The sequence below is a fragment of the Schistocerca nitens genome, chromosome 11 (assembly GCF_023898315.1).
Source record: "Schistocerca nitens isolate TAMUIC-IGC-003100 chromosome 11, iqSchNite1.1, whole genome shotgun sequence".
Classification (NCBI taxonomy): Eukaryota; Metazoa; Arthropoda; class Insecta; order Orthoptera; family Acrididae; genus Schistocerca; species Schistocerca nitens.
Genome location: NC_064624.1, coordinates 124,107,543 through 124,131,011, shown reverse-complemented (window position 1 = coordinate 124,131,011; position 23,469 = coordinate 124,107,543). Strand labels below are relative to the sequence as shown.

General features: G+C 40.7%; 1 protein-coding gene across 1 annotated transcript in view; it reads left to right on the top strand.

The window, feature by feature from the left end:
• LOC126212957 (uncharacterized) overlaps positions 1-23,469 on the top strand; it is a 386,808-nt gene that overhangs the window by 334,623 nt on the left and 28,716 nt on the right. The window contains exon 10 of the mRNA XM_049940483.1: positions 14,590-14,657. Coding sequence (XP_049796440.1) covers positions 14,590-14,657 — 68 coding nt within the window. The remainder of the gene's footprint in view (positions 1-14,589; positions 14,658-23,469) is intronic.

Here is a 23,469-nt window from a genome sequence, read left to right as displayed (position 1 = left end):
TTCTATAGTTGTCAACATTATTAATGTAACTTCCTGGCAGATTAAAACTGTGTGCCCGACCGAGACTCTAACTCGGGACCTTTGCCTTTTGCGGGCAAGTGCTCTACCATCTGAGCTACCGAAACACGACTCACGCCCGGTACTCACAGCTTTACTTCTGCCAGTACCTCGTCTCCTACCTTCCAAACTTTACAGAAGCTCTCCTGCGATCCTTGCCCGCGAAAGGCAAAGGTCCCGAGTTCGAGTCTCGGTCGGGCACACAGTTTTAATCTGCCAGGAAGTTTCATATCAGCGCATACTCCGCTGCAGAGTGAAAATCTCATTCTGATTATTAATGTATGTACATAAATATGTTTTATTAAATCCCATTACATTTACTTAATTCATGCTTTCAACCAATTCTCCATAAACTTCAGGTACTGTTTGACATATGGCTTCCTTCAAAATGCAAAATAAATATGTTGCAAAAATATTACAAACAGTGCTGAAAACTGTTTGCAATAAACACGTGTTGCAATCCCCAATCCCCATTTCATATGTTTGCTAAGCAACAATCAGTGCTATCTGGTGTAGAGTTCCTTCATCAGTTTCCTGCCCTTCCAGTCTACACCAACATCCCATAAGCTCGTCAGGAGCATATTCCACTTTACTATGTCAAAAGCTTTTTCTCAGTTGACTATACTAATATACTTATACTTGTTAGCTTCCATCATTCTTTGTCCAATCATCCCCAGTATCCAGTAGCACCTTGTTTCATCCATTCCTGAATCTAGATTGATAACCCCTCATCTTTTCCTCAGTTTTTCTTTCTTTCTTTTTTTCTTTTTTAAATTCTGTGAACATGCGGTCATACAGGGCTTTTTCAATGTGGCGTTTAAAACTGCTGTATAATCTTTGCACTCCTTGGTGTTTTATTTATATGGTAAGTACAGCAGAAAAGTTTTAACTAGGTCTTTAGCCCAAATGCCCTTGTTGTATATCATATAGATAAGGTTGATCAGTCTGGGTATTGTGGTATCACCCAAGAGCTCCAGCTGGTATTTTATCATAGCCCATTGCTTTCCTCTGTCTGAGATCTTTAATGGCCTTCTAACATCTCAATATCTTTGCTCCACAGTCCATTTCAATTCATGCTCCAATTATACATGCATATGGTCACCTCGTGTGCCATATAAATCTTAGACATACTCTTTCAATGCCTGTTGATTCTGTTCTATGCATACTGTAGTCTTTCTATTTTATTTTATTTTTTTTTTTTTTTTAATGTGTCGTTTGCTTGACTATTTTTGTTACTTTGTTAGATATGTTGCTGATTCTGTACATTAACTTGTAATGTATCACCATTTTCCAGTTCTTAATTTTCCTTGCACCGATTTTTCATCGATTCTTCTCAAACCTGATCATTTGATATTTTTAGTTTATTATTGTGCTTTCTATACTGTTTCTTTCCTTCAGTAGTATGTTCACACTTTAATTTCTTTATTTTAACTAACATAGTTGATGTAATCCATTATTTATTATTCTTCCCCATCTTTTTAGCAAAAAGAACACAGCATGTTGTTATCAATGGAGAGACGTCTACAGACGTTAAAGTAACCTCTGGCGTGCCACAGGGGAGTGTTATGGGACCATTGCTTTTCACAATATATATAAATGACCTAGTAGATAGTGTCGGAAGTTCCATGCGGCTTTTCGCGGATGATGCTGTAGTATACAGAGAAGTTGCAGCATTAGAAAATCGTAGCGAAATGCAGGAAGATCTGCAGCGGATAGGCACTTGGTGCAGAGAGTGGCAACTGACCCTTAACATAGATAAATGTAATGTATTGCGAATACATGGAAAGAAGGATCCTTTACTGTAAGATTATATGATAGCGGAACAAACACTAATAGCAGTTACTTCTGTAAAATACCTGGGAGTATGCGTGCGGAACGATTTGAAGTGGAATGATCATATAAAATTAATTGTCTGTAAGGTGGGTACCAGGTTGAGATTCATTGGGAGAGTCCTTAGAAAATGTAGTCCACCAACAAAGGAGGTGGCTTACAAAACAATTGTTCGACCTATACTCGAGTATTGCTCATCATGGGATCTGTAGTAGATCGGGTTGATGGAGGAGATAGAGAAGATCCAAAGAAGAGGGGCGCGTTTCGTCACAGGGTTATTTGGTAAGCGTGATAGCGTTATGGAGACGTTCAGCAAACTCAAGTGGCAGACTCTGCAAGAGAGGCGCTCTGCATCGTGGTGTAGCTTGCTCGCCAGGTTTCGAGAGGGTGCGTTTCTGGATGAGGTATCGAATATATTGCTTCCCCCTACTTATACCTCCCGAGGAGATCACGAATGTAAAATTAGAGAGATTAGAGCGCGCACGGAGGCTTTCAGACAGTCGTTCTTCCCGTGAACCGTACGCGACTGGAACAGAAATGGGAGGTAATGACAGTGGCACGTAAAGTGCCCTCCGCCACACACCGTTGGGTGGCTTGCGGAGTATAAATGTAGATGTAGATGTACATCTCCATTATCTTCTAAGACTTTCAGAACTGCATTGTTTACTGTATTCCATTCTTCTGGTACATCGGTATTTTCTGCTGAATTTTCCAGTTTTTCTTTTTGTGAGTAACCCTTATATGTGCTTTCATTCTTTGAGTCACTGACATAAAAGTGGTGTGTGTTCGGACATGATGGGGTGGGGAGGGGGGCGGGGGGTTGGCAGAGCAACACACACTCTTTTCCATGACCCTTGCTCTGTATGTTCCTTATTTGCATATGGTTTCCTCTTTGTTGCCTTTACTGAACAGTTTTTGTTCCTTTCTCTTTGCAGGTAATGATTTAGTGCAAGTCGTTACATAATTGAAACATATTTGAAACAAGGCTATGAGGCATTCCATTACTATGTCGGGATTTTTGGTTTTCACTACCACATTGTTCGAGTTTACCTTACCAATATTATTTACAGCTGCACTTTCAGGTTTTTGTTGTTGATAAATCAGTCATGTACTGTGGAGATAAACTGACTCAAAATGAGACAGATTTGGAGAAAAAAGCTGATCCAGTAATATTGTCTGCTAAATGACTTGAGCTCTAACAGGTCACTTGTAATCGAGGAGGTATGTTCAGAATTACTGAAATCTGTGGAAAATGTAGGTAGTAGAAAGTTAAGTAAGTTAGTGGCAGAAAACTATCAAGTGGGTGACTTACTATCAGGTTTGTATAAACCATTATCATGTTAAGCAAAATGCAGACATGAGACAGCATTATTAAACATTCGTCTAACAAGTTATTCTTGTAAATTGCTGAACAAAATAATTTGCAAAAGAATAGATCAAGGTCAGTTTGGCTCCAGGAAAGGAAAAGATATCAGAGAAGCAATTCTGTCATAGCATTTAGTAATAGAAGGCAGACTGGAGAGGCCTCAGGGTACCTATGCAGCATTTGTGGACTCAGAACCTATAATTGTGTTTTACAGATAAATAATCTACTAATCTATCTAATATTAAAGACTGAAGCTTAAGAAAGGCAAGTTGGTGTCAAGAATCTAATGCAGGATTGCAAGTTATCACAATTGTTGTTTTTCTTCTGCATGAAAAAAGCAGCACTTACATTCCATCTCAGAGAGAAAGACATCATATGTTTCCTCCCCAGTATCCACAATGTTTGTGATCCTTGTGGTAGCACTTAAGTCTTCATTTTTAAATATAGTATATGCATTTTGTGCCATTTAAGGGAATGGGGTAGATAATAGAAATATTAATCCTTAACTCTGTATTGTAATATATACAGGGTGGTCCATTAATAGTGACCGCGCCAAATATCTCACGAAATAAGGATCAAACGAAAAAACTACAAAGAACGAAACTCGTCTAGCTTGAAGGGGGAAACCAGAGGGCGCTATGGTTGGCCCGCTAGATGGTGCTGCCATAGGTCAAATGGATATCAACTGCGTTTTTTTTAAATAGGAACCCCCATTTTTTATTACATATCCTTAGTACGTGGTATCGCGTAACATTCCGTCAGTGCGGACGGTATTTGCTTCGTGATACATTACCAGTGTTAAAATGGACCGTTTACCAATTGCGGAAAAGGTCGATATCATATTGATGTATGGCTATTGTGATGAAAATGCCCAACGGGCGTGTGCTATGTATGCTGCTCGGTATCCTGGACGACATCATCCAAGTGTCCGGACGGTTCGCAGGATAGTTATGTTATTTCATGAAACAGGAAGTGTTCAGCCACATGTGAAACGTCAACCGCGACCTGCAACAAATGATGATGCTCAAGTAGGTGTTTTAGCTGCTGTCGTGGCTTTCTAAGAATTTCCTTTGGTTCTGTTTAGTCTTGATTATTGTAACCATGTGGACAGGTATTATTATCCATTCAAAAGTTTTGCAGGTGCACCTGAAGGTGGACATACAACCTGAAACTAGGTATTGCTTTCCTTTTTAGAAATAAATAATTTTTATAATTGTTATGGATTTTATCATTGACATACATGGTTTAGCTACCAATGAAGGTAATACTTCCCATATGGTTCCACCCACATGCATGAGTTGCTCACATCATCATCCTGAATGCAGTGTAGACTGTTCAGTCTTCGTAGAGGAAAAAATATATAAAAATCCAGGTCATAATGTATCCCATGCTCTGAGGGGATAAGGATATTTATAAGGCAATCCAGCTGCCTACTTTCATAAACGCATTCACCTCAGCTTTGAAGCAGTTTTTGTCAAAGACCAGTGACCGAACTAGCTGATTAGCACACTGGACTTGCATTCAGGAGGAAGATGATTCAAAGCCTTGTACAGTCATCCACATAGCTTCCGTGATTTCCCTGAATTGCCTAAGACAAATACTGGAATGGTTTCTCTGAAAAGTGCATGGTCAATTTCCTTGCCCATCTTTTTGCCCTCATAAGTTTCTGCTTCATCTCTAATTAACTTGTTGGAGACAGGACCTTATAAACTCTTCAATCTTCCTTTCCTCTCCCCCCACCCCACCCCCACCCCCAGATCTTGTTAATCCCAGCGATAATTGATGAAAGAACAACAAACTGCGCATTCGAAAGTAGCTGCAAACCTGTATCACGAACTAAACCATGTAAACATGCAACAGAAACAGTAGTTATGCCTGAAGTGGTGTTGAGAACTACTGCGTGTTCTCATGGCAGTTCGAAAAGAAGAAACACAAAAATAGGCCAGGTGAAACAGTCTTAAGATGTTGTCTGCCGAGGGATCAGCAGTGGCACAGTAGAACAGCTACAAGGCAGTTAACAGGGTGTCTGGAAAGTAACTAGGTGTTGAAAGAGATGAACAAATTCTACATTTACAAGGCTAATTTATTGAAATTGAAATCATGCATACATATCTGTATATAAAAGGCAATGTCCTGATTGACTCACTCACTCACTCACTTATCGTTGCCCAGCCCAAACTATTAAGGATAGAATCTTGAAATTTGCAGAGGGTGTTTATCTTATACTGTAGTCGTTGTTTAATAAGGGATTTTTCAAAATTCCACTGCCAAGGGGGTGAAATGGGGTGATGAAAGGCTTTTTGAAAATATGTTGCTGTTAAGGCAATTTTGTGGCTGCACCTACGAACATTGGTATTTAATTTTGTTTCAGAAACAAATAAGTGTTCAAGCATTTTTGAAAATCTAACCCCTGTGGTGGTGAAATAGTGGGTGAAAATTGTTTTTGGAAGTAAATCATTATTAAAGAACTACTGAAGTATTTTTAAAGCTAAATGTATGAAAATTGGTGTTTGACTACTGAGTTACAAATGAAAAAAGTTGCAAATTCAACCCCTAATGGGGTGAAATAGAGGATGAAATGTTTTACAAAAAATTTCACCATGAAAGTATTTTTAAAGTTGTATCTATTAAAATTGTAATTTGGCTTCTCGGTGAGAAATAAGAAAAATTAGGAATTCTGTCCCTTAGGTGGTGAAATAGGGGATGATTGTTTTTATGGAAATATTTCATAATGCAAGCACTTCTGAAGCTAAATGATTTGAAAATTTGTATATGGCTTCTCCGTTAGAAAGAAGAAAAAATGCATTTCAGTCTTTTTGTAAATTCCGCCCCTAAGGGGTGAAAGAAGGCCACCACCCAGCCCAAACTACTAAGGATAGGGCATGAAATTTGGAGACAAGTTGATCTTATACTGTAAGCATTGTTTAAAAAGCGATTGTAGAAAATTCCACTGATAAGGGGGAGAAATAGGGGATGAAAAGTTTTATGAAATTATTTCGTTATGAAACTGTTTTCAAAGCAAAATTTATAAAAAGTAGTATTTCACTTATCAGTTAAATATAAAGAAATATGTGTGAGGTGATGAAAATTTCTATGGAAATATCACCACAAGAATGCAAAAGGTATGATTAACAGAAACCTTGGACTCCAGCCACCAGAATGGGTTTTTTGTCAGACGTAAATTCAGAAAAAACCTGTTTTTATGGCCTTAATTAGCTAGAAAAGTTTAAAAGGTATAGCAGTTTGTGAACAACATAAAAAACTGAATTGATGAAGAAGAAGAAATGTATAAGCTAGTTCTTATAGAAGAAATTGGATGCGCACCTTAAAATTCAGTGTAGGTGCCTGTGACATCGTCTAATTGTCTCTGACATCCATGTATGTAATCCACAGTCTTCTGGAGCAAGTAACGTGGGATATTGCTGATAACATCCGGAATCCATGTTTCAGATTTTTCCAGTGGGTGAGTTTTCATCAGGTACACCTCACATTTTACCCAGCCATGTGAAAAGGAGTCACATGATGTAAGTCTGGACTTCTTGTCTGCCACTTGTGAGGTCCACATCTTTCCAGCCAATTTCCTGGAAACGTATCAGCCTAGTACACATTTGTAAAGTGAGGTGATGTATCATCTTGCATAAAAGTAGTGTCTTCAATGTTATCCTGTGCAGATAATGTGAGCCAAACACAATTTTTGACCATATGCAAGTAGCGTTCCTGTTCATTGTGTTCCGCAGGATAAGTGGTCCAATAACATTTGTGGCAGTCATTCCAAACCGCACATTCACTTTTGGGCGAGACTGCATTTCCTCCACTGTACAACTGGGATCCTGTTCTGCCCAGTAATTACAGTTGCGTCATTTGATAAAACCTCCTTCATTGAGCATGGCTTTGTTGCTGCAGAGGATGTTAATAAGCAATTGAAGGCCAATCTTTGCATCGACACACCGTACTCCATCTGTGATCGCAGACTTAGTGTCACCTGTCAGACGTGATAATGCTTCCACGTTTGATGATTCAATTCTTTAATCGAGATCTGATGTACCACGTACCTCCTGAGTCGTCCTTCACGTGCTGCCCAGCTTGTCGATTTCAAATACCTGTGTGGGAATATTTCCCACAGAGTCGCCACTTTATTTCCAGATCGAGACGTGGATGGATGGCCAGTTTTTCTCGTATCTTTGTCCGAGCCAGTAGTCATTACTTTTCTGTAACAGTTCTTTATTGTGTCTGGACAAATTGTGGAATTCCCTCAATTCACAACACACCACCATCTCTGCAGGAGGACGACGGATCTCCACACTTCATAAAGTGCAGCAGTCTGTGTTCACTATTGAACAGTGAAGTGGTCGGCCATCTTGTCAGTTGCTGTGTGCAGATCATCTCAGGGCAACCGTCTGTACTGTAGAAAAGAGGGGGAGAGGACACTAATCAGAGGGGGATGGAACAAATGCCAAGCATGGAGCACAAGTGTGGCCCGGCATCCAAGTGTGTGTAGCTGTATTGGTGCCAGTATGGCAATATGACCGTGGAGCCAGCTGAGATGTGCCCAGGAATTCAAACCTTACTTAATTACCTATATGTACACACCGTTTCAATTGTGATTCCACCTATCCCAAAACTTCGACAGCTACAGTAGAACTCACTTTTTATATTCCCGCATTTTACATTTTCCCACTTTTTACATTCATTTTTGTGGGTCCCAACAGAAGTTGTACTCTCTTGATACAATGCTTTCCCATCATTAACGATTCTTCATTATAACATTTCCCACATTTTAAATTTTCTTTGATGTTATTATGACCTTTAACATTGATTTTTCGTACATATTTATACTAGAAGTTCATCGTGTTCCTATTCAGTCAGCCTTGGAACAAAGTAGGAAACACTGTAGATGCAAAGTTATTAATCATTTAGCATAACGTTAGCGCGGTAAGCAAGAGTTTCATTGTAAGCATGTTGGGTCACGGGACACCTGTATTAGAGTACGCCAAGACACTGCCTTATCATGATCTGATAATAGTGAATGTAGTAGCAACCTTCCTTCTGCTCACTGATTTGTATTACAGCACCTTTAATTTAATTTCACAGCTATTTATACAAATAAACACCACTTTTTATGATGGCTGTCTCTATGATAGGCCTTCATGAATCGTTGTTACTTCCACGTGAATTACCTAATCCGTACTAGACACGCAGTCTTGTGTTGGTACGACCTGATGTCACATGTAAACATTCGTCTTCAAGTTGCCACTTAACGTAATGACAATTTCAGCCCTCTTTCTCACCCACGTCGTCATCTGAGCCGAGTGATGTCTTTGTCAGCAATAAGCTGTAGATCTCATACCTATTGTTCTCTATTCACGAAGACGGCCAACTTTAGTGTTTTAATCAGTATTGTGTTAATATCTTTTTAATTTGCTTTCATGAAAGACTATTGCTTCTGTGTTGTATTTACCACTGGATGTGATCAGAACATTTTGAGGCAGATTGGTGGTACGTCAGGTGGTGTTGATGCGTTTGATACTTTGCACAGGCCTACTGTGGAGAGACAAGTAGAGCTAATTGCTATTAAAAAGAAACAAAAACAATTATTTCAGTTTTTTTTTAAATAGGCAAACTTTAAATTACTTCAATTTCGTATTTTGAATGGTATAAAGAGAATGACAGTAAGAGTAATTTATTCATTCTCACTTATTGTACTTCCTGTGCTCTCCTGTATTTTACACTTTCCTACATTTTACCCTGAAATGTGTAAAATGTGCTTTTACTGTATTTTATAATACCTAGTTACTCTAGAAACAAAAATAGACAAAATAATTTAACTGTATAGATACAAAATTTACTTACCAAGTGGTAGCAGAGCACACACATAGAAGACGGTTGTAATTGGCAAGCTTTCAGAGCCAGTGGCTCCTACAAGCAGAAGGGTTGAAGGGGAAGGAAGAGGGGTGAAGGAAAAGGACTGGAGAGATCTGGGAAAAGGAGTAGATTTTGGGAAAGTCAGCCAGAACCCCGGGCCAGGGGAGATTTACTGCACAGGATGAGAAGGAAAGACTGATTGTTGGAGATTGCATCGGGTGAGATTTGAAAACCTGAGAGCTTAAAGAAGGGAGATAAGGTAATATGCAGGCAGAGATTACCGCTTGAACATCAAGCACGAGCTAATAAGAGTGAAAAGCTAAGTGCATTGTACATAACATAAGTGGGGGTGGGGTGGTGGAAAATAGACAGGTAAGACAATGAAAGATGTTGAAAACTGAAATGGAGTGAAGCAAACAGTAGTTACTATGAAGAAATTCTGAGATGCAAGAAATTAACGTAAATTAAGGCCAGGTGGATGGTGAGAACCAAAGACATGTTGTAGTGCTAGTTCTCACCTGCAGAGTTCTGAGAAACTGGTGTCTGGAGGAAGAATCCAGATGGCGCATGTGATGAAACAGGCACTGAGATCGTGATCGTCGTGGAGAGCATGCTCTGCAACAGGGTATTGTGTGTTGCCAGTGTATACCCTCTGATAATTTGGTGGTAGTTAGGCTGAACAGTATTTACATAATATGTATTGCCAATTGCAGGGTTGGCATAGGTGATGGTAGGAGAGCGGATAGGGCAGTACTTGCAGCAGGGACATTCACAGGCGTAGGATCCATAGGATTGGGAGATGGTTGTAGAAGGAGCATAGGGTCTGACAAGAATATTGTGGAGATTGGGAGGGCAACAGAAAGCTACTCTAGGTGTGGTGGGCAAAATTTCCGATGGAATGGGATCTCATTTCAGGGCACGATTTGAGGAAGTCATCGCCTTGTCGAAGTAGCTGATTAATACGTTCAAGACCAACATAATTCTGAGTGACCAGTGGTGTGTTTCAAAGTTGTTTTTTGGAGGGATGAGCAGTACCAGGATTGGATGTGATGGCCCAGGAAATATGCTTCATAACTAGGCTGCTGGGGTAATCGTGAGCAGTGCAGTTAAGGCTGAGGTGAGAATGGTGGTGTATTGTTGTAAAGAGTCTGCAAGGCAAAGGTCCCGAGTTCGAGTCTCGGTCTGGCACACAGTTTTAATCTGCCAGGAAGTTTCATATCAGTGCACACTCCGCTGCAGAGTGGAAATCTCATTCTGGAAACGTCCCCCAGGCTGTGGCTAAGCCATGTCTCTGTAATATCCTTTCTTTGAAGAGTGCAAGTCCTGCAAGGTTCGCAGGAGAACTTCTGTAAAGAATGAGATTTTCACTCTGCAGTGGAGTGTGCACTGCTGTGAAACATCCTGGCAGATTAAAACTGTGTGCCGGACCGAGACTCGAACTCGGGACCTTTGCCTTTCACGGGCAAGTGCTCTACCATCTGAGCTACCGAAGCACGACTCACGCCCGGTCCTCACAGCTTTACTTCTGCCAGTACCTCGTCTCCTACCTTCCAAACTTTACAGAAGCTCTCCTGCGAACCTTGCAGAACTAGCACTCCTGAAAGAAAGGGTATTGCGGAGACATGGCTTAGCCACAGCCTGGGGGATGTTTCCAGAATGAGATTTTCACTCTGCAGCGGAGTGTGCGCTGATATGAAACTTCCTGGCAGGCTGTGAGTACCGGGCGTGAGTCGTGCTTGGGTAGCTCAGTTGGTAGAGCACTTGCCCGCGAAAGGCAAAGGTCCCGAGTTCGAGTCTCGGTCCGGCACAGAGCTTTAATCTGCCAGGAAGGTTCGTAAGTACTGTTGTTTGTTGGTAGGTTAAACGTGGATGGAAGTGTGTAGCTGACCTTCGGTGAGGACGAGATTGACATAAGGGAAAGTGGCAGGGGATTCGGAATAGGACCTTGTGAAATTTAGTTGGTAGAAGGTATTCAGACATGTCAGGAATCTTGATGTTCGTCTTTTCCCTTTTTGTGTTTCTCTAGCCTTGTCTTTTTCAGCTGGAGATTTTGGCGTGTTCCAGAGTGGCCGGCTCATCCCTTTTTATTTTTGGGATCAGCCAGCCGAGGCCATCTGCTATATTATTATAATACCTTTCACCATTTTTTTCCTTTAAGTGCACACTTTCCCCTTTTGGTTTTCCTCTTTTGTTTTCTCTTTCACTGTGGTTTCCAGTTATTTTATACCTTTTGACTTTACCTGACTCCTTTTGAGAATGGTTTTAACACAGTACCTGTTTGCATGAGGAAAAAGGGCAAGATGACCCTGTGTTTGGTCCCTTTACTCTCCAAACCAACCAACTAAACATAAGTAAGGGTTCGTACAGCTATTGTTTTGTAGAACTACAGCTGGGTATCTTTCCCGGCTTTACTCTGTAAACTTATAGCAATGGTTCCACATATGGAAATAAATTTATTTAATTTTTGGTAGACGTTATGGTTATATTTATAAGTGATGTCGCATCTAGATATTTAAAATGTTTTAATTGCTCCAAGATTTTATTATTGAAGAATATTTTAAATGTTACTGGTCATCTGCCCTGAAATGCCATCGCTTTCGTTTTATCTACCGACAATGTTAGGTTGTAATCAGACGGTTTCTGCAGCACCTTACAGACTTCGATCAGGTCATCTCCATTCTCTGTAGTCATAGTTAGGTCATCTGCATGTAAAATTACATTTAGTCTAGTGTCATGATCTAAAAGTACTGTTTTTACACTGCAAAAAGTTGCAGTAAAGAGACGAGAGTTCAGTAGGTAATCCTACATCTACATCGACATGGATACTATGCAAATCACTGGCAGAGGGTTCCTTGAACCACCTTCACAATAATTCTTTATTTTTTCAATCCTGTTCAACGTGCAAGCTATGATTTCCCTTATATTATTATTATGATCATTTCTCCCTATGTAGGTTGGCATCAACAAAATATTTTCGCATTTGGAGGGGAAAGTTGGTGATTGAAACTTCCTGATAAGATTCCGCCACAGCGAGAAATGCCTTTGTTTTAATGGCATCCACCCAAAATCCTGTATCATTTCACTTGTACTCTGTCAGTCCTATCTGGTAAGGATTCCACACCGTGTACCAGTATTCTAAAAGAGAATGACATTTGTAGTGTAGGCAGTCATTTGGTATAACTGTTACATTTTCTAAGTGTCCTGCCAATAAAATGCAGTCTTTGGTTAGCCTTTCCCACAACATTTTCTGTGTGTTCCTTCCAGTGCTCTTTTTATAAAAAAAAGTTTGAGGGTACTCCGACATTGGATATAATGCAGCAAAAATTACTTGTAACTGAAGTATGGGATACCACCTGTCTGCTTTTAGCCATGACGTCATCATCATCATCATCATCATCATCATCATCATCATCATCATGGTAGCGGGACTGTAGAGACATCTATCAGTAGCTCGGCATTTGAGTGTACGCATACCCGTTTAGCACTACCGTCGCCCACTATTAGTGGGCGAGGGCAGTACATGCTTGTCGAACTGGCTGCCAGCGATTCAGTTGTCGAGAACGGTTGCCGCAGATTCGAAATACTTGAAACAGTCAATGAGATCGCTTTTCCCACCAAACACTGCAATGGTATCGTTCGTATTGCAATTACCAACACTAAAAAATAAAATAAAAAATTTACGTCCGTGAAATAAATCTTTGGCACTCTTCAAAGTCCTCAGTATGGTAAAAAATTTAGGGGTACGCATCCCCCAGCGTTCCCCCAGAAAAACAGCACTGGTTCCTTCCGATTTAAGTTGTTCATAATTGTAATTCTTGGATGTCTCGCTTTTTTTGGATTTTGAGAAAGCTTTCCATATGTGAATAGAAAAAATGCTATGGAGTATCATGGCTGAACGAGATTATCCACGTCGCCTCATATATGTTGTTAATTCCAGTCATTATCAACGTAAAATTAATATTTTGGCTTATTTTATAACTAACATAAGCACTGTCATGTAATACAATTTCATAATGTTAAACCATTTCATTGGATTACACATCAACAGAATGTATCTTTTTGACTCTTTCCACCTACCAGTGAACCCTCTCAGTAGCATCTATGGGTTAAAACAAATGTAAATAAATCATTTCAAGCAATGGAAAATCCAAGATGGAATGTACAATATTATTATGGTGGTTTCAGTTCGCTGAGACAGCAGTTGTGTGTGTGTGTGTGTGTGTGTGTGTGTGTGTGTGTGTGTGTGTGTGTGGGCGCGCTCGTATATTGACGAAGGCCAATGGCCGAAAGCTTTAATTGTCAAAGTCTTTTTCTTGTGCTTATCTACGACTCAGCATCTCTGCAATGTAAATAAATAATTTAGATTATCTAGAAGCCTTGCCATTTTAAAATAATTTATTATTGCTCCAGTTTATTTTTGCACATCTAGATATAAAAACACCTTTCAACAGTGTTATTAACAGAATGTATTCCAAAGAGACCTTTACCCTCACAGGATAAAGATAACTGGTATGCTGTGGAAGGTATAAATGTAATCTGGAAATATTGAGCAAGCAGTAGTAAATAAAGAGCAATCACTTATTATAACTTAAAATACAGCAGCCTTTTTTCTCAAATTAGTGGAATTGATCGTTTTTATTATATTATCCTACATAAGCACCAATAAATTGTTAATACAGAGCACAGTGTGCATTTGCATTAGCCCCTTCCCTTTGTTAATGTATATCCTTAGAGACTCCTTTCTCTCGTAGTACATAGGAATATTATGAATGAGTGAATTAATTAATTCTGGGATGTTTCCTATAAATGTAAGTCTGAAAAAGACACTAGATAGAGGAGAAGAATCTCATCATCCATTGCTACATATAGTTTTATACTTGGTGTTCTGCGTGTGCCAGGCTCGAACTGAAAAGATTCGAAGTGCAGTCCCCAGTCATTTCTAAGATTTTCTGTCACTGAACTATTCCATCATTTTGGGCAGTCATTTGCTAACGTGGAAAATTCCAACCCTCAACACGGTGTGGAGTTCACACTGAAATTTCGGTCTTCCTACAGCTGGCTGTAGTTCATTTCAGAGCTAGGGAGAAAACGAATGCCTACCACATGTGATGTGATCCTTTCTCAGGAACCACTCCAGTATTCAAACCAACCTTTAGGTTGAGGTGAGCTGTAATTTTTATTTAGTCCTTGAGTAATGGCTTTTGTCTGTGGTTTCAAATATAAATATACAATGTTGGCACCCAATGTACAACCTAGTGTTTGAATTTTACTACAGTTAACATCTCCAGTTTTCTTGCCACGACTATTATAGCTTTTTGCGGTATATTTACAGTTCAGTGAAGTTAATAAATCTTTTTTTAATGGAAACTTGCATATTGTTTCAAAATATTTTGTGAGTGATGTTAACAATGTATAGCTCATTTTTTGTATGTGCTACATGTTTAATTTTGATTGTGTTTCTTTTGATGCTTCAGGTCCAGCCAGATTATGGAAAAATTCCCCAGCACTTCACGAGGAAATGTTCTTCAAAAACTGATACACGGTAAGCCGGAGACGGACCCGGAGACCTCGACACCCACTCTCAGTTGCGGCATTCGACCCCAACAGATTATCTCAAAAAAGGACAGTGCCATAAATACAGATAAGAACACATCACCACAAGGTGAACGGTGTGTATTCACCTGCAGTTCGTGTCGGCAGAAGTTTTCATCGAAATACAAGCTCATAAAGCATGTATTCGTCCACATTGATGGTGCAGAGCCACCTTCACATGTTTGTAGATGTTGCGGTCACGTGTATAGAACTCGTGTCAGCCTGAGAAGACATTTGAGGGTGCAGGAGAATGGATTAAGGCATTCTGCGGGGAAACCTTACAAGTGTTACGACTGTGGCAAATCATTTGTTAAACCTAGTTATTTCAAGGCCCACAAACAAGCACATTGTAGAGTCCAGTCACGCAAATGCCACATATGTGGCAAATCATTTTCAACTGCTAATTATCTGAAATATCATATTACTGAGCATTCTGGAGTGAAGCCATACAAATGTGAGATCTGTAGCAAATCCTTCTGCACAGCTGGACGCCTAAAGTGCCACAAATTTGTTCATTCTGGGATGAGGCCACATAAATGTGATGTTTGTGGCAGATTGTTTACTAGGGCTCAGCACCTGAAGTGCCATACCCTAATCCATTCTGGAGTGAAGTCACACAAGTGTAATGTTTGTGGCAAGTTCTTTCGTACATCTACACAGCTGAAGAGCCACAAAGCAGTACACTGTGTTGTAAAGCCACACAAATGTGAGCTTTGTGGCAAGTCATTTAGTACTGCTACCAATCTAAAGTGCCATGCAGTGAATCATTCTGAAGTAACACCGCACAAATGTGATATATGTTCTAAATTGTTTGCTAGAGCTCAATATTTGAGGCGACACAAGTATTTGCATTGTGAGCTGAAACCGTACCAATGTGACGTGTGTTCTAAATGCTATGCTACTGCCGAATGTCTCAAGACACACAAAGTGGTGCACGGCGCAAAGCGACACAAATGTGTTGTGTGTAGTAAATACTTTCGTACAGCTACCCAGTTGAAGATCCACAGAGCAGTTCATTCTGATGTACGAGTAAAGCCTCACAAATGTGATGTTTGTGGCAAATCGTTTCTTACTGCCACATATCTGAAGCAGCACACACAAGCCCATTCTGGGGTTAAGCCATACAGATGTGGTGTATGTAGCAAATCCTTTCGTACGAGTTCCAATCTGAGGCACCACGCAGCTGTACACTTTGATATTAAGCCGTACAAATGTGAGGTTTGTGGCAAATCGTTTGCTAGAGCTGAAGGCGTGAAGAGCCACGCACTAATCCATTCGGATGTGAAAGCGCACAAGTGTGACGTATGTAGTAAAACCTTTCGTACGATTTCCTGCCTGAAGCGACACACAGTAATACATTCTCCTATTAAGCCACACAAATGTGAGGTTTGTGGCAGATTGTTTGCTAGGGCCTCCGATATGAGGGGCCACGCGCTAATCCATGCTGAAGTGAAGCTACACAAGTGTGACGTGTGTAGCAAATCATTTGCTAGGCACATTCATCTCAAGCAACATTTATTGGTGCATTGTGAGGTGAGGCTACACAAATGTGAGTTGTGTCACAAAGCTTTCCGTACACCTGCCTGTCTGAGGAGACATTCATTGACACACACTGATATTAAGGAACACAAATGTGGTGTGTGTCATAAGTCCTTCGTTAAAGCTGCTTACCTCAAGAAGCATAAACTCGCACATCCTGAGCTGAAACTATTCAAATGATGTATTTGTGGCAAATTGTAGACTTGGAGGCTGACTGTGTGAAGGGCCACGCACACTGGAATTGGCCACGCAAATGAGACATTGACGGAAAGTCCTTTTATTGAAACTGGTACCCTCGGGACACTTCTCTGAAGCATAGAGGGAAGCGATGATACAGGTGAGATAGAATGAGATTTTCACTCTGCAGCGGAGTGTGCGCTGATATGAAACTTCCTGGCAGATTAAAAAAAGCTGTGAGTACCGGGCGTGAGTCGTGCTTCGGTAGCTCAGATGGTAGAGCACTTGCCCGCGAAAGGCAAAGGTCCCGAGTTCGAGTCTCGGTCGGGCACACAGTTTTAATCTGCCAGGAAGTTTCATACAGGTGAGGTGTTTGACGTCATATCCCACTGCCCTCTTCCATCACGAGATTCGACCAAAATGTCAGCTTTCTAATTGAGCTGTATTTGCGATGTTCTGAAGAAGCTCAAAATTTAGCGTGGACTTCGGTGCCAGACATTTTTAACAGTTTCTGCAATCAAACTGCCTCAAAATTTGGAAGGAAATCCAGAGAGATGCTGCTCATGTGTAAAGTACACCAGTGGCAAGACACGATCAATACCTTCGTAGTGTGATAGCTACATTAATGTTACCGACGATAGTGCCACTAAAGCAGAGTTACGGGGGTTGGACAGAAGGTATGGAAACAGCACAATACAAAAGCATGTACTAGCCAAGCCTGCAGGTTGCACTATTGTATTCGACTGCAAACAATGTTCTCAATATGTTGCAAGTGTCAGTCGTGGGCAAAACAATGTCTGTAGTAGTGATTGCATTACGTTGCAGCTAAGTGAATTTGCACATGGGAAAATTGTTGGTGTCCGCATGGTGGTTGTTTTCCTGACCAAAGTAGCCAAAGTGTTCGGTATTTCAAGAGGCGCTATATGAAAGATTTATGCTGCATATCAGGAAAGCAGATAATTGTCAATCTGCTAAATCAGGAGGAGGGCGAAAGTGTACGAGGGGCATTTGAAAAGTCCGTGCAAAAATAAAAACTACTTACGTGTTTGGGGTAAACCTTTTTTATTTTTTGACGTAGTCTCCTTTTAGACTTACACGCTTCGTCAAACGCTGTTCTAATTTGTTGATCCCTTCCAAATAATAGGAATTGTCCAAGTCTGCAAAATAGCTATTAGTTGCTGCAATCACCTCCACGTTTGAATAAAATCTTTGTCCCACCAGCCATTTCTTCAAATTGGGGAACAAATAGAAGTTCAAGGGAGCCAAGTCTGGAGAATAGGTGGGATGTGAAACGAGTTGGAATCCTATTTCCATTAATTTTGCGACCACAACTGCTGAGGTGTGTGCTGGTGCATTGTCGTGATGGAAAAGGACTTACTTGCGGTCCAATTGCCGGCGTTTTTCTTGCAGCTTGATTTTCAAAGGGGCCAGTAACGATGAATAATATGGACCTGTAATAGTTTTACCCTTTTCCAGATAGTCAATGAGGAAATGAGGATTATCCCTTGTGAATCCGAACAGACAGTCGCCATAACCTTTCCGGCCGAAGGACTGGTCTTCACCTTTTTTAGTGCAGATTCTCCCTTGGTAACCCATTGTTTAGATTGTTGTTTGGTCTCAGGAGTATAGTAATGTATCCAGGTTTCATCCACAATGACGAAAAGATGCTTTAAGTCCTGCAGATCCTTCCTGAACAGCTGCAAACCATCCTCGCAACACTTTACACGATTCGGTTTTTGGTCAGGCATGAGCAATCGTGGAACCCATCTTGCGGATAACTTTCTCATGTCCAAATGTTTGTGCAAAATATTATGTACCCATTCATTCGAGATGCCCACAGCAATAGCAATCTCATGCACCTTAACTCTTCTATCATCCATCGCCGTATCGTGGACTTTATCAATGATTTTTGGAGTCGTAACCTCCACAGGGCGTCCAGAATGTTCAGAATCACGTGTGCCCATATGGCCACTCCGAAAATTTTGAAACAACTTATAAACTGTTCTAATCGAAGGTGGAGAGTCACCGTCATGTTTATCAAGCTTCTCTTTAGTTTCTGAGGTGTTTTGCCTTTCATAAAGTAATGTTTAATCCCACACGAAATTCTTTTTCATCTATTTTTTGACAATCGCTTGACTTCCTTGATTCACACCAATGCCAAAACTATAGACCAATACGGCTGAAACTTGGTGTGCGTTCTTTCCAAAGATGCTACTAACTAAACATGACCTCGATACGCGCCGGTGGTGCCACCTCTCGGACTTTTTTGTTCCGTGGGACCAAATTAAGGAGAAGTCTCCATGGTCATGGAACGAGTCAATACATGAAATTATAACACGATATTAGAAACAGATAAAATGAAATATAAAAAAAACATATTCAGGTGACAAGTCGTAAGCTTAAATAAAGAAAATCGACAATGTAACAGCCGGCCGCGGTGGTCTAGCGGTTCAGGCGCTCAGTCCGGAACCGCACGACTGCTACGGTCGCAGGTTCGAATCCTGCCTCGGGCATGGATGTGTGTGATGTCCGTAGGTTAGTTAGGTTTAATTAGTTCTAAGTTCTAGGGGACTGATGACCACAGATGTTAAGTCCCATAGTGCTCAGAGCCATTTGAACCATTTTGAACAATGTAACACTGGAATTTGCTTAATTTTTTAGCTCTTCCAGGAGCTCCTCGACAGAATAGAAGGAGTGAGCCATGAGGAAACTCTTCAGTTTAGACTTAAATGAGTTTGGGCTACTGCTAAGATTTTTGAGTTCTTGTGGTAGCTTATTTAAAATGATGCAGCAGAATACTGCACTCCTTTCTGCACAAGAGTCAAGGAAGTGCATTCCACATGAAGATCTGATTTCTGCCTAGTATTAACTGAGTGAAAGCTGCTAACTCTTGGGAATAGGCTAATATTGCTAACAACAAATGACATTAAAGAAAATATGTACTGTGAGGACAATGTCAGAATTCCCAGACTATTGAATAGGGGTCGACAAGAGGTTCTCGAACTTACACCACTTATAGCTTGAACAGCCCGTTTTTGGGCCAAAAATACCCTTTTTGAATCAGAAGAATTACCCCAAAAAATAATACCATAAGACATAAGCGAATGAAAATACGCGAAGTAGACTACTTTTCGTGTTGAACTGTCACTTATTTCAGATAATGTTCTAATGGTAAATAAAGCAGCATTTAGTTTCTGAACAAGATCCTGGACATGGGCTTTCCACAACAGCTTACTATCTATCCGAACGCCTAGGAACTTGAACTGTTCCGTCTCGCTTATAATATGCTCATTCTGTCTGATCAAAATATTGGTTCTTGTTGAATTGTGAGTTAGAAACTGTAAAAACTGAGTCTTACTGTGATTTAGCATCAAATTATTTTCCACAAGCCACGAACTTATTTCATGAACTACATTATTTGATAATGTTTCAATATTACACACAAGATCCTTCACTACCAAGCTGGTGTCATCAGCAAACAGAAATATTTTTGAATCAACTGTAATAGTAGAAGGCATATCATTTATATAAATAAGAAACAGCGGTGGCCCCAGCACCGACCCTTGGGGAACGCCCCACTTAACAGTGCCCCATTGGGACTGAACATCACTACCACTCTCAATATTGCGGAGAATTACCTTCTGCTTTCTGTTCTTAAAGTAAGAGGCGAACCAATTGTAAGCTACTCCCCTTACTCCATAATGGTCCAACTTCTGCAGTAATATTTTGTGGTCAACACAGTCAAAAGCCTTCGTTAAATCAAAGAAAACACCTAGTGTTTGCAACCTTTTATTTAATCCGTCCAAAACCTCACAGAGAAAACAGAATATAGCATTTTCAGTTGTTAAACCATTTCTAATGCCAAACTGAACATTTGACAGCAAATTATGTGAATTTAAATGCTCCAGTAACCGTGTATGTACGACCTTCTTGGTAACTTTAGCAAACACCGATGGCATAGAAATAGGTCTAAAATTGTCAACATTATCAATGTCTCCCTTTTTATAAAGTGGCTTTACTACCAAGTACTTTAATCGGTCAGGAAACCGACCACTCCTAAAGGAAAAGTTACAGATATGGCTGAGAACTGGGCTAACATACATAAAACAATACTTCTGTATTCTGCTAGATACCCCATCATATCCATGAGAGTTCTTGGTCTTTAGTGATTTAATTATTGACTCGATCTCCCTCTTGTCAGTATCATGGAGGAGCATTTCAGGTAACAGTCTCGGAACACTTTTTTCTAAGAGCGCTATATGATTCCCTGTTGGGACTAGGTTTCTATTTAGTTCACCTGCTATATTCAGTAAGTGATTATTAAATACTGTACATATATGCGACTTATCAGTAACACGGACATTCCCACTACGCACTGATTCTGTATCCTCAACCTGTCTCTGCAGACCAGCAGACCAGCCACTTCCTTTACGACTGACCATATGGTTTTAATTTTATCCTGAGACTTAGCTATTCTACCTGCATACCACATACTTTTTGCCTTCCTAATAACATTTTTAAGCACCTTACAATACTGTTTGTATTGGTCTGCTGCATTTAGATTTTGACTGTTTCTAACGTTTTGATATAATTGCCACTTTGTTCTACAAGATATTCTTATCCCTCGAGTCAGCCACCCAGACTGCCTGTTTGTGCTAGTACCCTGTTTTGAACGTTCTAACGGAAAGCAACTTTCAAAGAGCACGAGAAAAGTCTTGAGAAAAGCATTATATTTATCATCTACTGTATCAGCGCTATAAACATCTTGCCACTCTTGTTCCTTGATAAGGTTTACAGAGGTCTCTACAGCTACTGGATCAGCTTTCCTAAACAGCTGATGACTATATTTAACACGTGTTGCAGCACAAAAATCTTTTAGAGTTAAAATTTGTGCATCACGATCTGAAAGGCCAGTCACCTTTTTGCTAACAGAATGCCCTTCTAGTAATGAGGAATGAACAAAAATGTTGTCTTTGCACGAACTTTTCAAACGCCCCTCGTATGTCAAGTGTACGTAACAGACATTGACCAAAGAGGACTGTGACGAAAATTAGGAGACGACAGCTCCATAAGGCACCGCGGAACTGAATGTTGCACTGGTGAACACCGTCAGTGACAAAACAGTGTAAAGGGAGCTCTCAAAACAGGGAATTGCAGGGCAAGCTGGAATTCAAAAACCTCTCATCAGTGATGCAAATGTCCATCACAGGAAAAAAACGTGGTGCCGGAGCCATAAAACTTGGGATATGCAGCAAAGGAAGGGAGTAATTTGCTTTGGTGAGTCTTTCACACTGTTTCCAATTTCTGTTCAAGTTTAAATCCCGAAGAGCAAAATGTGTTTGGGGTTTGCTAATAATTGAGCAGCTATATTGTAGTATTCGATGGGCCTCACAAGTGATCTGCGAGGTCGCGTGACTGCCGAGGTTTATTTTACCATTTTGGCTAATCAGGTGCATCTCGTGGTACAGTGTTTGTTTCCTAATTGCGATGCTGTGTTGAGAGACGGCAGGACCCCTCTTCGCACAGCTTGCATCGTCCAGGACTAGTTTTGTGAGCACGAGGATGAATTGTCGCATCTCTACTCACCACCACAGTGACCGGATCCCGATATGGCATATCCTTTGTGGTCTGCTTTGGAAAGAAGGGTGCGTGATCACTGTCTGCCTCTACCGTCAGGGCGACTGGTATAAGATTATCTGGAAAATCATACAGGACCTGGATTTATTCGTTCAGATATGAGTGGAAATGTTTTGAATGCCCACAGTTTTCCTACAGCTTATTAGGCGTGGAAATGTGTGTTGTGTTTGTGGTGTTTCCATATTTCTGTCCACCTCATGTATGTAAAAGACAAGTGAAACCTCAGCTACACTATGTGATCAGAAGTCTACGGACACCTGGCTGAAAATGACTTAAAAGTTCGTGGAACTCTCCATCGGTAACGCTGGAATTCAGTATGGTGTTGGCCCTCCCTTAGCCTTGATGACAGCTTCCACTCGCAGGAAGGTTTCATGGGGAATGGCAGCCTATTCTTCACGAAGTGCTGCATTGTGGAGAGGTATTAATGTCAACGTTCCAAAACATCCCTAAGGTATTTGTAGGATTCTGGTCATGACTCTGTGCAGGCTACTCCATTACAGGGATGTTATTGTCATGTAACCACTCAGCCACAGGCCGTGCATTATGAACAGGTTGCTCGATCGTGTTGAAAGATGCAGTCGCCATCCCCCGAATTGCTCTTCAACAGTGGGAAGCGAGAATGTGCTTAAAACATCAATGTAGGCCTGTGCTGTGATGGTACCATGCAAAACAATGAGGGGTGCAAGCCCCTACCACGAAAAACACGACCACCCCGTAACACCACCGCTTCCGAATTTTACTGTTGGCACTACACACAATGGCAGATGACATTCACCGGGCGTTCGCAATACCCACACCCTGCCATCGGGTCGTCACATTGTGTATCATGATTCGTTACTCCACACAATGTTTTTTCCACTGTTCAATTGTCCAATGTTTACACTTCTTACACCGAGTGTGGCATCGTTTAGCTTTTACCCGGTGTAATGCGTGGCTTATGAGCAGCCACTTGACCAAGAAATCCAAGTTTTCTCACCTCCCTCATAACTGTCATAGTACTTGCAATGGATCCTGATGCAGTTTGGAATTCCTTCATGATGGTCTAGATAGATGTCTGCCTATTACCCATTATGACCCTCTTTAACAGTCAACGGTCAACGGTCTGTCAGTAAACCGATGAGGTTGGCCTGAATGCTTTTGTGCTGTACGTGTCCCTTCACGTTTCCAATTCACTGTCACATCGGAAATGGTGAACCTAGGGATGTCAAGGACTGCAAAAATCTTGGGTACAGATGTATGACACAAGTGACACCCAATAACCTGACCAGGTTCAAAGTCCGATGTCAAATGACTACTGAGGTCTCTGATATTGAGTACCTAGCAGTAGGTGGCAGCACAATACACCTAATATGAAAAACTTATGTTTTTGGGGGGGTGCGGATACTTTTGATCGCATAGTGTATAAATGA